Raw genomic sequence first — 12,605 nt, 5'->3', positions numbered from 1 at the left:
GGGGTAGGATCCGCACCTAAAATTTACACGCAGTCCAAAAAAGGGGGCATGGACATGGGAGGGTCATGGGCATTTCAGGGTGGAATAGGGTATGGTTTTGAGTTACGTGTGTAATTACAGAATATGGGTACTCCACACATCAATTTAGATGTAAACATTTGGACCACATTTTCGTTGGTGCAAGTAGCAGTCCCTGTATTTACATGCAACCTCTCCACTTAAGCGGTTGTTCTATAAATCATGCTGAATTTTAGGAGCATCTTGTAGAATACTGCTTACACGAGTATGTTTTGGCACCGTATATAGAATCTAGCCCTCAGTAAAAAGGAACTACATCTTGAAAAATTCTAGTTTTTGGCTACCAGAGATACATGATCTCTTTTAGGTACCGTGACAGAATGAAAAAAAAGAAGGGAGATCATTTTAAAATGGAGCATTAGCTAAAATACAAGGAGGTTCAACAAAGAGCACGCATTAAACAGACAAGCCGAATCCAGTGCTAGAAACATGACCTTCCTCCATGAGGTCAAATAGTTTTATTGTGATTAAACACTACAATACAGTATATATCCATAAAAAACTCTATAGTGTATATAAATTATTCCTTCCTTTCAGCAGTTCTTTTTTTTTTCCATTACAGCTTTGGTACAATGTGATTTTATTATATATTTTCTTAAATACTTTAGTTTCACAAACTCAACACAAAGTACAAAACTAATCCAAATCAGGAATATTACAATCTACACAGTGGTGTTCAGTGGTAGGAAAAAATCTTACCTCAATGAATTCATGTCACTAGCTAAGCTATAAAAGCATACCTAGCAGACATGACTAAATATGCACCATAAACCAGCATTTGTTTTTACAAAATACCAGCAGCATTCTCTTTAGCAGTGTTAAATAAGTATGTCTTCAGCCGATTATCCCACTGAATTGAAGGCCATATGTTATTTGTCACAAAAGCGCCGATATGCACTGGTATCCTTCTGTTTCCACAATTCCTCAAGCATCAGTATTTGACCTGCCATCCCGTGTTACTAATATTTGCACAGTTTGTCCTGCAATTGGCAGAAATAACCGGAACGTTATTAGTAGGGCAATGAGGTGCAGCCAGCCTTAGACTATTCTGCGGAGAAGGAGGTATGACATTGCAATAGACAGGCATTCCAGTGGTTGTAAGTGTCCCTTGACCTGATTGGTTGGGTAACATGATTGGCTGTTGGTAAGATTGTTGTGGCATTCCTTGAGAACCCTGGTTCATTGACACCTGAGGGAAAATATACAAAAATAAATTAAACAGTCTTTCCACAACATAGTTTTTTTTGTGAATAGCTTTGACTTCATTGTACACCAAATTCCACTCTTCTACATAAAATTTCTCCTCTCCTCTATTTTACCACAAGTAAATCGAAAGCCTACTGTTAAATGGTGAGAAGTGCTGTGATTTAGTGGTTTAGAATGATATTATATCATGAATTCTAGATTCTTGGTAGAATGTGATATTTCTCATTGGGCCAATGTAAGATGCTATATCACATAATTTCCTGGCACCACAAAGGACATCTGGAAAGGGAACCTAAGTGACATTCCTCAAAACTCAAGCACTACAACATCTTATATTGTTCTAGATAGTGCTGGGCAGATTTATACAGTCTGTGCCAGAGCTGGTGGTGGGAGGCGGGACTGGTAGTTGGGAGGCGGGGATAGTGCTGGGTAGACTTATACGGTCTGTGCCAGAGCTGGTGGTGGGAAGCGGGGCTAGTGGTTGGGAGGCGGGGATAGTGCTGGCCAGACTTATACGGTCTGTGCCCTGAAGAGGACAGGTACAAATAAAAAGTAGCACATATGAATATATTTTGTTGGACAGACTGGATGGACCGTGCAGGTCTTTTTCTGCCGTCATTTACTATCTTTACTCTGATCCTACACTTGTCCAATAAAAGTTCTTAAAACATGGCCACGGTGCAGTGGGCAAGGGTGCCAGGGTATGTGGCACAGAACATGATTCCAGCTTGATATGGCCCTGCACTCTGTCCCAAAGAGCATATAATCTAAGTGGATATCTGAGGCACTAAGAGGTCCGGTGACAAGCAGGCTTATTTTCGAAAGAGAAGGACGCCCATCTTTTGACACAAATCAGAAGATGGGCATCCTTCTCACAGGGTCGCCCAAATCGGCATAATCGAAAGCCGATTTTGGGTATCCTCAACTGCTTTCCATCGCAGGGACGACCAAAGTTCATGGGCTAGACCCTGGCGGGAGCCTTGATTTCTGAGGGTATTCCTGTTATCTTGTAATTTAAACATCACCTGTGTGCAGTGGCGTTCCGACCCTAGCTGACACCCGGGGCGGATCGCCGATGCGCCCCCCCCCCCGGGTGCAGCGCGACCCCCCCCCCCTTGGTGAAATGACAGCTCTTCCCCCCCCTGGCGAAATGACACTCCCCGGGCGCACGCCGCTGGGGGGGTGCTGCAGCGCGCGCCTGTTGCCCTGTTTCATTCCGATTTCGCAATTCGCATGTGTTCACTGCTCCCTCTGAGTCTGCCCCGGAACAGGAAGTAACCTGTTCCGGGGCAGACTCAGAGGGAGCAGTGAACACATACGAATTGTGAAATCGGACTGAAACAGGGCAACAGGCGCGCGCCGCGGCACCCCCCCAAGCGGCATGCACCCAGGGTGGACCGCCCCCACTGCCCCCCCCCTTGGTAAGCCACTTCCTGTGTGATTGTGTTAGGCTGTTTTTCAGTGTGCATAGTATTTGATTACCTACCATTGGAATTACAGCCTGTACTGAATTTTGCATAAGAGTAAAAAAAAAGGGCATCCCTGACAAGCATTTGGACGACTTTACCTGCTCCAGTTTTTCTTACAACCAAGGCACAAAAAGGTGCCCGAACTGACCAGATGACCACCGGAGGAAATCGGGGATGACCTCCCCTTACTCCCCCAGTGGTCACTAATCTCCTCCCACCCTCAAAATAAATCTTTAAAAATATTTTGTGCCAGCCTGTATGCCAGCCTCAAATGTCATACTCCGGTCCATCACAGCAGTATGCAGGTCCCTGGAGCAGTTGTAGTGCGTGCAGTGCACTTCAGGCAGGTGGACCCAGGCCCATCCCCCCCTACCTGTTACACTTGTGGTGGTAAATGTGAGCCCTCCAAATCCCACCAGAAACCCACTGTACCCACATCTAGGTGCCCCCCTTCACCCGTAAGAGCTATGGTAGTGGTGTACAGTTGTGGGTAGTGGGGTTTCGGGGGGGGGGGGTTGGGGGGGGTTAGGGGGCTCAGCATAGAAGGTAAGGGAGCTATGTACCTGGAAGCTTTTTCTGAAGTCCACTGCAATGCCCCCTAGGGTGCCCGGTTGGTGTCCTGGCATGTCAGGGGGACCAGTGCACTATGAATGCTGGCTCCTCCCATGACCAAGGGGATTGCATTTGGTCATTTCTGAGATAGGCGTCCTTAGTTTCCATTATCGCCAAAAATCAGAAACGACCAAGTCTAAGGATGACCATCTCTAGGGACGACCTAAATGTCAAGATTTGGGCGTCCCCGACCGTATTATCGAAATGAAAGATGGACGCCCATCTTGTTTCGATAATAGAGGTTTCCCCGCCCCTTCGCCTCAGGAAAACTTGGGCACCCCTTTCGATTATGCCCCTCAAGATGTGTCAGTGACAGAAGTGAGATTTAAACTGTGGCTTTCCTGGTTTGCAGCCCATTGCACTAACCACTAAGCCACTTCCTCTCCCAAACAGCAAGTGCAACACAGTTGTTATGAAAATCATCTTCTATCAAAAAAGTCAGTGTCTGATTTCTATGGTCTATGCCCTGATCATGGCTGATCAAATTTGGATATCCTGGATTGGGGCTTCGATGACAGCTTCAGTAGTTGGAGAATAAGGCCTGTGCCAGGCAAACTTCTATGGCCTGTGCCCTGAAAATGGCAAGGGCAAATCAAGATCAGGTATGCATATGTAGTATCGCATCATACCTCATGCTATGAGTTTATCTTGTTGGGCAGAATGGATGGACCGGACAGGTCTTTGTCTGCTGTCATCTACTGTGTACTGTGTATTTTAACATATTGTACAGGCTGGTTAATAAATCCTAAACTACTGTATGACTATATGCATTTTGTTTTTTTCTATGAAAGTCTTAAATGACTTATGTAAAATGCCTCAGATTTTGATTTGATTTATTGCTTGATATACCGCTAATTACAAAATGTGTTAAAGTAGTTTGGTGCAGTGCCACTAGCTGGATGTTTCCAATTAGGGAAGCACACATACCCTGATTTGTGTTCTTGTAGATAGTAACCTCAGATTCTATATATGGTGCCCAAATCTGGGTATGTTTCCGAGATGTGCATGCAACTTAATTGGCTAACGAGCTAACCATCAATAATAGGATGAAAATGACCAATTACTGATGTTAATTGACACCAATTTGGATTTCAGTGTGTATTTGGCTATGCATTATTCTATAATGCTGGGTACCTAAATCATACAGTGCGCAACCCAAAAGGCCATGAGGAAGGCACGAATGGATCATGGTGTTCCAAAAGTTGCGTGCAATGTAATAGAATATTGGGATTCTGCACCCATTGGGTGTCTGGATTTATACCAGGTTTCAGCAGGCATAAGTCTGGTGCCCAGAATCGGGCATGGAACCAGTGTCAAGCGCTCTTCTATAAAGGGCGTGTGCTTAGCACCAATATTTTCTGGTGCCCATTTTTCAGTGTTATTTATAACATTTTCTCCCATGTGGGCTCCAATCCTATTTAGTGGATAATGTTATTCCATATGTTCCAACTTGATGTTTTCAATCTTTGAATGATTTTCAGTTAGTTTTACCAAGTCCACTGGCAGCCTAATTGGAATCTATAAGGCATTCGGCATTTTGCAACACACTTTGAGAGCAGAAGCTAGTTTTAAAAATGTCTGCGTTAAAAATTCACTCTTTTCAGCTGGCTTTTGAGGGATCTAGTAGATATGTTATACCCTGTACACAATGAACCAATTTGAATTCTTATGTCTTATTTTCTTGTTAAGTTTTTTTAAATCTCAGGATATGTATGGATAAGATATGATTGTTATTGTATCCTTTCCTATCAATTATTGTAGTTCTTTTTCTTTCTCTTTTTTTCCTTTTAGGTTGTAAATTTCTTAGACAAGCTAGTCAGAATGGGTGGTATAGAAAGTTTTAATAGAGTATAAACCAGAGGTTTTCCACTCAGTCATCGGGGCATACCTAGCCAGTTGGGGTTTACAGGATATCCCCATTGAAAACCCTGACTGGCTGGGTGTGCCCCAAGGACTGGGTTGAAAACCTCTGCTATCAACTATAAGATATTTGAAAAAAAAAAATGCACTACAAAGTAAATGTTAAGGCACAACAAGGGGTGCATGTAATCTTGTTGCTCAGTCACACTTCCTCTAACTGTCACCATATTATCTTATGAAAGCTGAAGGGTGGAGTCACCATGTAGTTAGTGGCCAACATAGCAGGATTCAAAAGAGGATTAGACCAGTTCCTAGAGGAAAAGTTCATTAAAAAAAAATTATTAGCCAGGTTATTCTGGGAAGGAGTGGAGGAGTAGCCTAGTGACTAGAGCAGAAGGCTGGAAACCAGAAGGCCCAGGTTCCAATCCCTCAGCAGTTCTTGTAGTCTTGGGTAAGTCAAGAGAAAACAATGGCTATTCATTCCTATGTCATGCCATGAAAACCATGAGGGAAGTCCCTCATTGTTTGGTCATCTGGACATGGAGTCTTCAGAAAGCCATTGTTTATCCCTGGAAAAGCTGTGAGAAAGAGAACAACTTTTTGAGATCTGCTAGTGACTCAGACTGGCTGCTGTCAGAGAAGGATGCTGGACTCGTTTGACCTTGACCTGACCCAGCATAGCTTTTATTATATTCTTAATAAAAGTTGCCTGAACTGCTTCAAATGCCATAGTATTCTTGGATCACCTCAAGGGTGGGTATGTCATTTCACAGTTGTGAGGGTAGGTGTGAGTCCGAGCCCATTTATGCACTAGGTGAAGTTACATGACAACGCACTCTGTTTATAGTGCCACTCTGCATAAATCTTACTCCAGAGTGTACCATCAGAAATTTATATGCACAGTGCTCATAAGGCACTGAAGTTATTGGTTTCCACTTGTCGTAAAGCAGCAGCTGGCCACATGCCTTGTTCTGATTAGTTGTTCAGTACAATTACAGTAACACAGATACTTTCAAGATGAATAGTCCACCATTTTCCAGCTTATAAATACCTGATAAGACGGCATGGCTGGATACTGAACCATCATGCCTTGCACCTGGTTTCCCTGCTGATTGTTCATCAGGTTTTGGTTTTGTGGAGGCTGCTGTATTCCCAGGAGACCTTGGAATCCTTGCTGCTGATTAGATAAGACAGGCTGATAACCTGAAAGAACACAATTGTTTTCAGTTAAGTGCATCAGGAGTTGGGAATGTTAATCATTTAATATACAATATTGAGCAGAATAACAAAGCAGGGCTGCTATATTCTGAAAAAAAAATGTTCTTTGTTTCACATCATATACTGCTTTCTTACCCTTGTTGCTCAGCATAAAATTACAATCATATATGTAAAGCATACTTAATAAAATTATGCTAATTTATTTTTATTTTGTGCAAGGTGTGGTACAAGATATAAAAATGAAACTCATAACACAACATATCAATAAAATGCAATTTATAAAATAATAATAAAGTATTACATCAACAAAACATAATCCATTTATAAACTGTAGACAATTCCGACAACATTCATTTGATAATAGCATCCTTGTATTGGAAATGGATTTATTGGTTCTTATACCTCACATTACCTAAAAACAATTTCAGTTCAATGTGGGTTACATACATTACAAAAGTGGAATTACAGTGAGAGAGATTTGAAGATTATAAAGTGAGAGAACAATTTACAACTAGTGCAGTATTATGATGGTCAATGGAGATACAGAAGTTAATTAGGGACCCTTTTACAAAGGTGCGTAAGGATCTACACATGTACAGCAGCTGCCAAATCGGCATTACCACCCGGCTACTGTGTGCCCCGGGTGCTAATTTTGGATTTGGCTTGTGCCGAAAACACAAGGTAGAAAAGATTTTCTATTTTCTACTGCATAGTGCGTGAGACCATACCGCTAAGTCAATGGGAGGCGGTAAATGGACATGCGCTGGTTTTTATTTTGCTGCACATCCATTTCTGGCCTCTTTTTACAGGATGCAGTAAAAATTGGCCCGGTGCACACCCAACATATGTGCTCGCACTGCCGCAGGCCACTTTTTGCTGTGGCTTAGTAAAAGGGTTGCTTAGTATATTGAGATAAAAACTTTATGAACAGGAAAGTTTGTAGGGATTTGCGGAAGGACAAGTAGTAATCATTATGTCTTATATTTCTTGGAAGAGAAATGAGTATGATTTAACCAATGTACAGCTTTCCAGTAGTGTGAAAAGACAGAATGTAAAATACAGAAGTACAAAGTAAATAAAAGTAAAACAATTCTGCATTTGATATGCATACATGTGGCAGAAGAGAACAGGGACTATCAGCTTCAAGGACTCGAAGAAGGATATTTTCATCACCAGACATGTAGCAATGTGACAAGCTTTATATTGGAGAGTGGATGAAAAAGGCATCAACAGGGGAGAATGCAAGCACTGGTAACTATATTAGTCATCTCCTAAAAATTCATGACAAGGAATAGAACATTTAGACACTATAATGAACAAATCAAACTTCTGATGCTCAAGCTGTGTAAGACAGCTGTTTATTTCCTGGGAAGGGGAACTTGTCTCAAACTTTTTGTTTGCTGGACACCACATGTGAAATATACAATTTCATTTACACTAAGTCATTTATTTGGGGGGGGGGGGTCATATAATTTTATTTTATTTACAAGAATTTTTAAAATACAATTTCCATTTAGTAAGCAGATTCCCAAATAGTAGCAAGATTCCATGCTACAATTCCCAGGGCAAGCAGTGGCTTCCCCCAAGCCTGCTGGATGACTTTCTGCTAGTGTCGCTACACTCATATTTGCCCTCTCCTCAAGTCACTTCATTGGCCCCCTTTCCATTTCTGCATACAGTTCAAACTCCTCTTATTGATTGATTGATTGATTGATTTACATACAGAAATTTGATATACCACCTGAACTAACAAGTAGACCTAGGCGGTTTACAATTCTAAAAAAATAGCAAAAAATAGGATAGGCACGAGAAAGGAACTACAATAATCGGATAGGAAGTGAATAACACACACACTAAGTAGGACCAATACATACCCATACAGGGTTGAGGCAAACAAAGGGGAAGAGTAGAGAAGTGAGGGGTGGGGGGGGGGGGGGGGGGGGGGGGGGGGGGGGACAGGAGATAATTTCAAACCGACAGCTGTGACCCATGATTGGCTAACTTGGAACAGCCAGGCCTTTAATGCAGGCTTAAACTTTTTAAAAGACAGTTCAGCACAAACATTTTGAGGAAGGGGATTCCAATAGGAAGGGGCTACAAAAAAGAAAGCACAATAACCACCACAGCAGCAATATAGTAGATAAGAGCAGATAAAGACCATCCATTCAATCTGCCCAACAGTTACATTCAATATCAATTCATGATTAAATCAACAATTCAACAGTATTATTAACTCACAATATTTTACTTACTGATTAAACTTTAACGATGTTCTTTCCATGTAGCAGACACCAGTGGGGTAGCTACTATGGGGCCACGGGGGCCTGGGCCCCCATAGATTTGGGCCTGGACCCCCCTACCAATGACCCTCTCAACCCCCCTCCTGCCGCCAACCCACCGTCGCCTACCTTTGCTGGCGGGGGACCCCAGCCGAAGTCGTCTTCCTTCATTTTGTTTCTGAGTCTGACGACCTGCACGCTGTACGTCAGACTCGGAAACAAGGAAGAAGACTTTGGCTGGTGGGGGGTCGAGACGGTCGTCGGCATGGGGGGGGGGGCAAAGTTGTTGTTGGTGGGGGTGTCGTCGTCGGTGGGGGGCTAAAATGTGCCCCCTCACCTTGGGCTTTGGATCCCCCTCCCGCCGGTCTGGCTACGCCCCTGGCGGACACGCATCAAAAATAAAATTACCACAAGGGTCAAGTGGTAGCCGGGCCATAACTCCAAATTGACACACATTAGGCTTAGTAAAATGGCCCCTAAATGATGTACCAATATATCTGCAAGATTTCCATATAGACTTGGAGTACTGTGTTGCATTACCCATTATGTTTCATGGAAAATCTCTGGTAAATTTTTCATGTTGTTAGAAACTCTACAATGATCCAGTTTATTTCTATAATTTATTGTCACACATTATCATACTTCACAATAATAAATCTGTCTGCAGACCTGACACTCTCACACTACAGAAACTTCATATGAACCATGGAACTGTTTGCTTGTCCTTAATCCCTTAGGCATTCATTGTGATTATAAATCAACATGTAGTCTCTTAAATCAGGAGAAACACTGCATAGGACTCACTGTCTCACATTGATAGTCTCTAGTGACTTCCTTCTTCACTTATAAATCACTGAGAGGCCTGTTCATTAACAGCTGCAGCACACTAAAAGAAGTCAGCATGGTAAATGCATCATGCTGTTTAATGTGGGCTAGTGTGGGATTTGGGCAGATTATGGGTGTTGCCAGCACTGATAGCATATGGTATGTTACCTCACACAGCTGCCCTTGATATCACCTCAAGAGGCAGTTTTGCCTGACCATGGTCCCAAAAACACAAGATACTTCAACCCCCCTGACGCCGTCCCGACTGCCAATCTAATCCTGAGTGAAACCCTTTAAGACTTTCCTAATCTGATCCCCACCCTCTGAGTGAAACACCTCAACGTCTTATATTCCGCCAAAACCGATATACTCATATCACCCCTCTCCTCAAATCACTTCATTGGCTTCCTATCAGATATCACATACAATTCAAGCTCCTCCTCCTTACCTACAAATGCACTCAGTCTGCGGCTCCTCACTACCTCTCCACCCTCATCTCCCCCTATGTTCGCGCCCGTAATCTCCGCTCACAGGACAAAGCCCTTCTCTCAGTACCCTTCTCCACCACTGCCAACTCCAGGCTCTGCTCATTCTGCCTTGCCTCACCCTATGCCTGGAACAATCTTCCTTTACCCATACGCCATGCCCCCTCCCTACCCATCTTCAAATCTCTGCTTAAAACTCACCTCTTCAATGCTGCCTTCGGCGCCTAACCGCTCGAAAAATATAGAATGCCCCAATCTATCCACCCTATCAGATTAACTGTTCACTCACTCGTCCTCTAGATTGTTCACTTGTCTTTAGATTGTTCTCTTGTCTTTTAGATTGTAAGCTCTTTGAGCAGGGACTGTCCTTCTATGTTTAAATTGTACAGCGCTGCGTAACCCTAGTAGCGCTTTAGAAATGTTAGTTAGTTAGTTAGTTAGTAACATCAGCCAGGTGGCTGACAGCAATATAGCTCAGGTTTCCTTGGGCAAGCCCTAGGGTCCTTTCCAGTGTCACAACTTTCTTTTGCTGTATGGACGCGGCAGAGGGAAAATCTCAGGGCAGCCAGAGGAAGGCCTGATTTAATCGCTGTCAGCAACCTCCACAAGTTTGTAAACTTGCGGCTGAGGGGAGAGAAACTGGAGTTGAGGGGTGAGAGGGAGGAGGAAGAAGGAGGAAGAAGATAAGGAAATACACTGCATCGGTGAGAGGACATGGGAGTGGGAGGGTGGAAAAATTACCCACAGAGGAAAAGAAAAAGGGGAGACATGCTCCACATAAAGAGAAGGGAAGAGGGAGGATATGCTGTACATGAAGAGAAGGGAAAAGGGAAGAAATGCTTCATATGAAGGGACAAGAAAGGAAGAAGGGAGAAATACTGCACATGAAGAGAAGGGAAGGGAAGGGGAGGGAAGATAGAAATGGAAATATTGCTCATGGATGGAGGGGAAGGGAGATGGAAAAAAAAAAGATGGATTTGAGAATGAGGCAGGAAAATGGAAGAGAAGAGAAATAAAAAATGGACAGGAAGCTCTGGAAACATAGATAAGAGAGAAAGAGAAGCAGAAACTGAACAAGATGATTAGAATAAAAAAAAAATCACCAGGCAACAAAGGTAGACAAATGATTTTCAGTTTAGTGATTGAATTATGTCAGTGTTGAGAATTTACATCTGCCGGCTTTATTTTGCACTGTACAAGAGGACATGAATTTCTTTCTATTTTTGTGGTGTTGCACAACATGCAGAATCTGGTATCTCTGGTCTTGGCTTTTGCCTGCATGTTTTTTTCTGATCCTCTATTTAGGTGAGTCATGTTGTGCATCTGTGACTGAACAGAAGGATTCTACTAGCATGTAATGTCTTTAGGAATCTGTAACAGTCCAGCTTGTTCCAGTTTCTCAGTAGCAGGTATATTGGTGTTCTAGGACCCAGTGTAATATAGCACTGTCTTTTTATAGGTAGGTTAGGGCTCCTAGATGGGTTTTGAGTGTATTTTTGCAGGATTTTGTGTTATTTTGCAAAGTGTCTAGCCTATTTGAAAATTTAAAATGCATAGGACTAGTGGTCTCCACATCCTTTAGATTCACCATACAAACAAAACCCCATCTGCTTTAAACAAACTGTCTAGCAATGGAAGGAGTGTTTGCTGAGATGGGCGTCCTCGCTTTCCATTATAGCTGAAAATCAGAAACGACCAAGTCCCGGGGACGGCCATCTCTGCTGGGGACGACCATCTCTAAGGTCGACCTAAATTTGCTGATTTGGGCATCCCCGACCGAATTATCAAAACAAAAGATGGATGCCCATCTTGTTTCAATAATACGGGTTTCCCCGCCCCTTGCTGGAGCCATCCTGTTAGGACATCCCCAGGAAAACTTGGGCGTCCCTTTCTATTATGCCCCTCTTTATAAACTACCTCCAAAATCTGTGATGCAAGGACCCCAGTAATACAGAAGGAAGTGGGAACAGAGGAAGGCTAGACAAACCTCAGGAACAATACAGTTAAAAGTTTATTACTAAAGGTATGTGTAAAAATGCTACAAAAATAACATAAAAACAAAGCTCAAAGTACAATTTGTATAAAACAATACACAATGAAATAAATATACTAAAAATTTAACAATGTGCAGTAAAACTAATGTCAGTGCTCAAGACTTGAAAGGGCACCATGTTTTGGCATGTAACATGCTTGCCTCATAAATCTACAATAAAAGCAAAAAGTAAAACAGAGATAAAACATAAATATCTATAAATTGTACATAAGCATCAAATTAAAATAAACATGTATACGATTTATGCGCTTTGCTGAAAGTTTTGGTTCTTTCTGCAATTTATTAAGCATGTGTATGCTTTGACATGTTTTAGGTACATTTTTAATGTATGCATATTTTATATTTCTAATGTATTTATTTATGTATACTTTATACTTTTTATGTATATTTTCTTACATTGATATTTGTGGTCAAATATCTTTATTTGATGCTCATATTTATATTCATGTTTATATTATTTCACTATTCATTTGTTCATAAATTTCTTAGATACATTTTGTATGTATATGATTGTTTAATA

At 42.1% G+C, this 12,605-nt stretch overlaps 1 protein-coding gene across 1 annotated transcript in view; it reads right to left on the bottom strand.

The window, feature by feature from the left end:
- Positions 1 to 546: 546 nt before the first annotated feature.
- ARPP21 (cAMP regulated phosphoprotein 21) overlaps positions 547 to 12,605 on the bottom strand; it is a 419,327-nt gene continuing 407,268 nt past the window's right edge. The window contains exons 18-19 of the mRNA XM_030203507.1: positions 6,277 to 6,428; positions 547 to 1,267 (exon numbers count right to left, since the gene is read on the bottom strand). Of these exons, the coding sequence (XP_030059367.1) occupies positions 1,010 to 1,267; positions 6,277 to 6,428 (410 nt within the window). The 3' untranslated portion in view covers positions 547 to 1,009. The remainder of the gene's footprint in view (positions 1,268 to 6,276; positions 6,429 to 12,605) is intronic.

The sequence above is a fragment of the Microcaecilia unicolor genome, chromosome 1 (assembly GCF_901765095.1).
Source record: "Microcaecilia unicolor chromosome 1, aMicUni1.1, whole genome shotgun sequence".
NCBI lineage: Eukaryota > Metazoa > Chordata > Amphibia > Gymnophiona > Siphonopidae > Microcaecilia > Microcaecilia unicolor.
Note: the sequence above shows the minus strand (reverse complement) of the source record. Positions and strands in the feature narration are given on the sequence as shown.